Source organism: Phaseolus vulgaris, unplaced genomic scaffold (genome assembly GCF_000499845.2).
Source record: "Phaseolus vulgaris cultivar G19833 unplaced genomic scaffold, P. vulgaris v2.0 scaffold_1197, whole genome shotgun sequence".
NCBI lineage: Eukaryota > Viridiplantae > Streptophyta > Magnoliopsida > Fabales > Fabaceae > Phaseolus > Phaseolus vulgaris.
The window spans coordinates 1-1,351 of NW_027174487.1; the positions used below are offsets into that span (position 1 = coordinate 1).

At 48.8% G+C, this 1,351-nt stretch overlaps 1 protein-coding gene across 1 annotated transcript; it reads right to left on the reverse strand.

The window, feature by feature from the left end:
- Nucleotides 1–129: 129 nt before the first annotated feature.
- Nucleotides 130–1,170, reverse strand: LOC137817788 (photosystem I reaction center subunit III, chloroplastic). The gene is made up of 2 exons (XM_068621022.1): nucleotides 390–1,170; nucleotides 130–298 (listed from the first exon to the last, which is right to left on the reverse strand). Exon 1 carries the CDS (start codon nucleotides 1,078–1,080, stop codon nucleotides 412–414), a length of 669 nt encoding a protein of 222 aa, XP_068477123.1. The 5' UTR covers nucleotides 1,081–1,170; the 3' UTR covers nucleotides 130–298; nucleotides 390–411.
- Between the last annotated feature and the right edge of the window lie 181 nt (nucleotides 1,171–1,351).

Sequence of the window (1,351 nt, forward strand, 5' to 3'; positions counted from 1 at the left end):
TTTTATTATCTTAATTTTAATTATAATATGTACTGGGGATGGTCATAATCAATACAATCATATATTTTTATAATTTTAGCCGCAAATTGTAAATCCTAGAGTTGTAGGAAAAGAAGAGTGTAACCGAAGTTTTGATGAATAGAAAAAGACGTTGTATTTAAATTTAAGAATGGAAGAGAGAGAGAGAAGAAAAGAAGCGAAAAGGTTGAGATGCATTAGATTACACATTACATTACATGATGAACAAATGATACAGAGTGAGCGCATAAACATCCCAGCCTGGCTTCCTCTATGTAATCTGAGAAGAGAAGAAAGAAAAAAGGAAAGTGAATAAAAAAGGGGAAAAAAGGCACAGAAATAGAAAGTGTGAGAGTGAGGGAAGAAGGGACCTTGAGAAGGGAATGAGTGGGGCTAGACATCCTTGGCAATGAGGTCACCGTTGATGAGCTCTCTGTAGGCAGCAACGGGCCAGCTGAACCCCCGGAAGAGCAAACGAGAGGCCAGAGGAACGTCGATGATGATCTCCTTCATGGTAGGCTTTTTCTCATCCCTGATGGCAATAAGGTAACTCCGACCCACCCACCCGATCCACCCGGCGATGTACAGAAAGAGGACCCCAGGAGTGATGAACTCGCCCCAGTGCCTCTGGTCTCCGCTCACGATCAGGTGCGGCAGCCCGTCGGCGCCGCACAGAAGCCCCTGCTTCGCGTAGTTGTCGAACCGCCGCTTCGTCTTCTCCACCGACGCCTTTATCGCCAGGGCGGGGGCGCTGTCCGGCTCGTAAAACTTCAGCGACGACTCCAGCTTCTTTATCGACTGCTTCTCGCGCTTCGCAAACTGCTTCGACTCCTTGCAGGGAGTCAGACCGGCGATGTCCGCGACGGCGGGGAGCGGCGCCGAGAGCAGGATGGAGGAGAGGGCGAGGGCGGCGGAGAAGGCCTTCAGATCGGAGGATGTGGTGTTGTTGTTGTCGGAGTTGTTGGGGGTGGCAGAGCAGACGATGGCGGGGCGCAGTTTGGAGCCTAGTTTGGGGCGGAGGGCGGCTGGCTTGGATAGATTGGTGGGAATTGTGAGCGCCATGGTTGGTTGTGTGAGAATGGAAATGCAGAGTGGGAATAGAAGTAAGAAGGAAAGGTTTTTAGATTCTGGTAGAGGGAAATTGGTGGTTGTTAACTAAGGAGAGGTTTGTGGATTGTTGATAAGGTGAGGACAGTCTATAATCTGAGCTGGATTCTCCTTATTGGTTGTGGCTCACTCCCACTTTCTCATCTGTTATCTACTTTGGGTTGGATAAGCCAACGTCATGTGCCTGCCTCATGCCTCATTCTTTAATCTTATATTTTAACTCTCC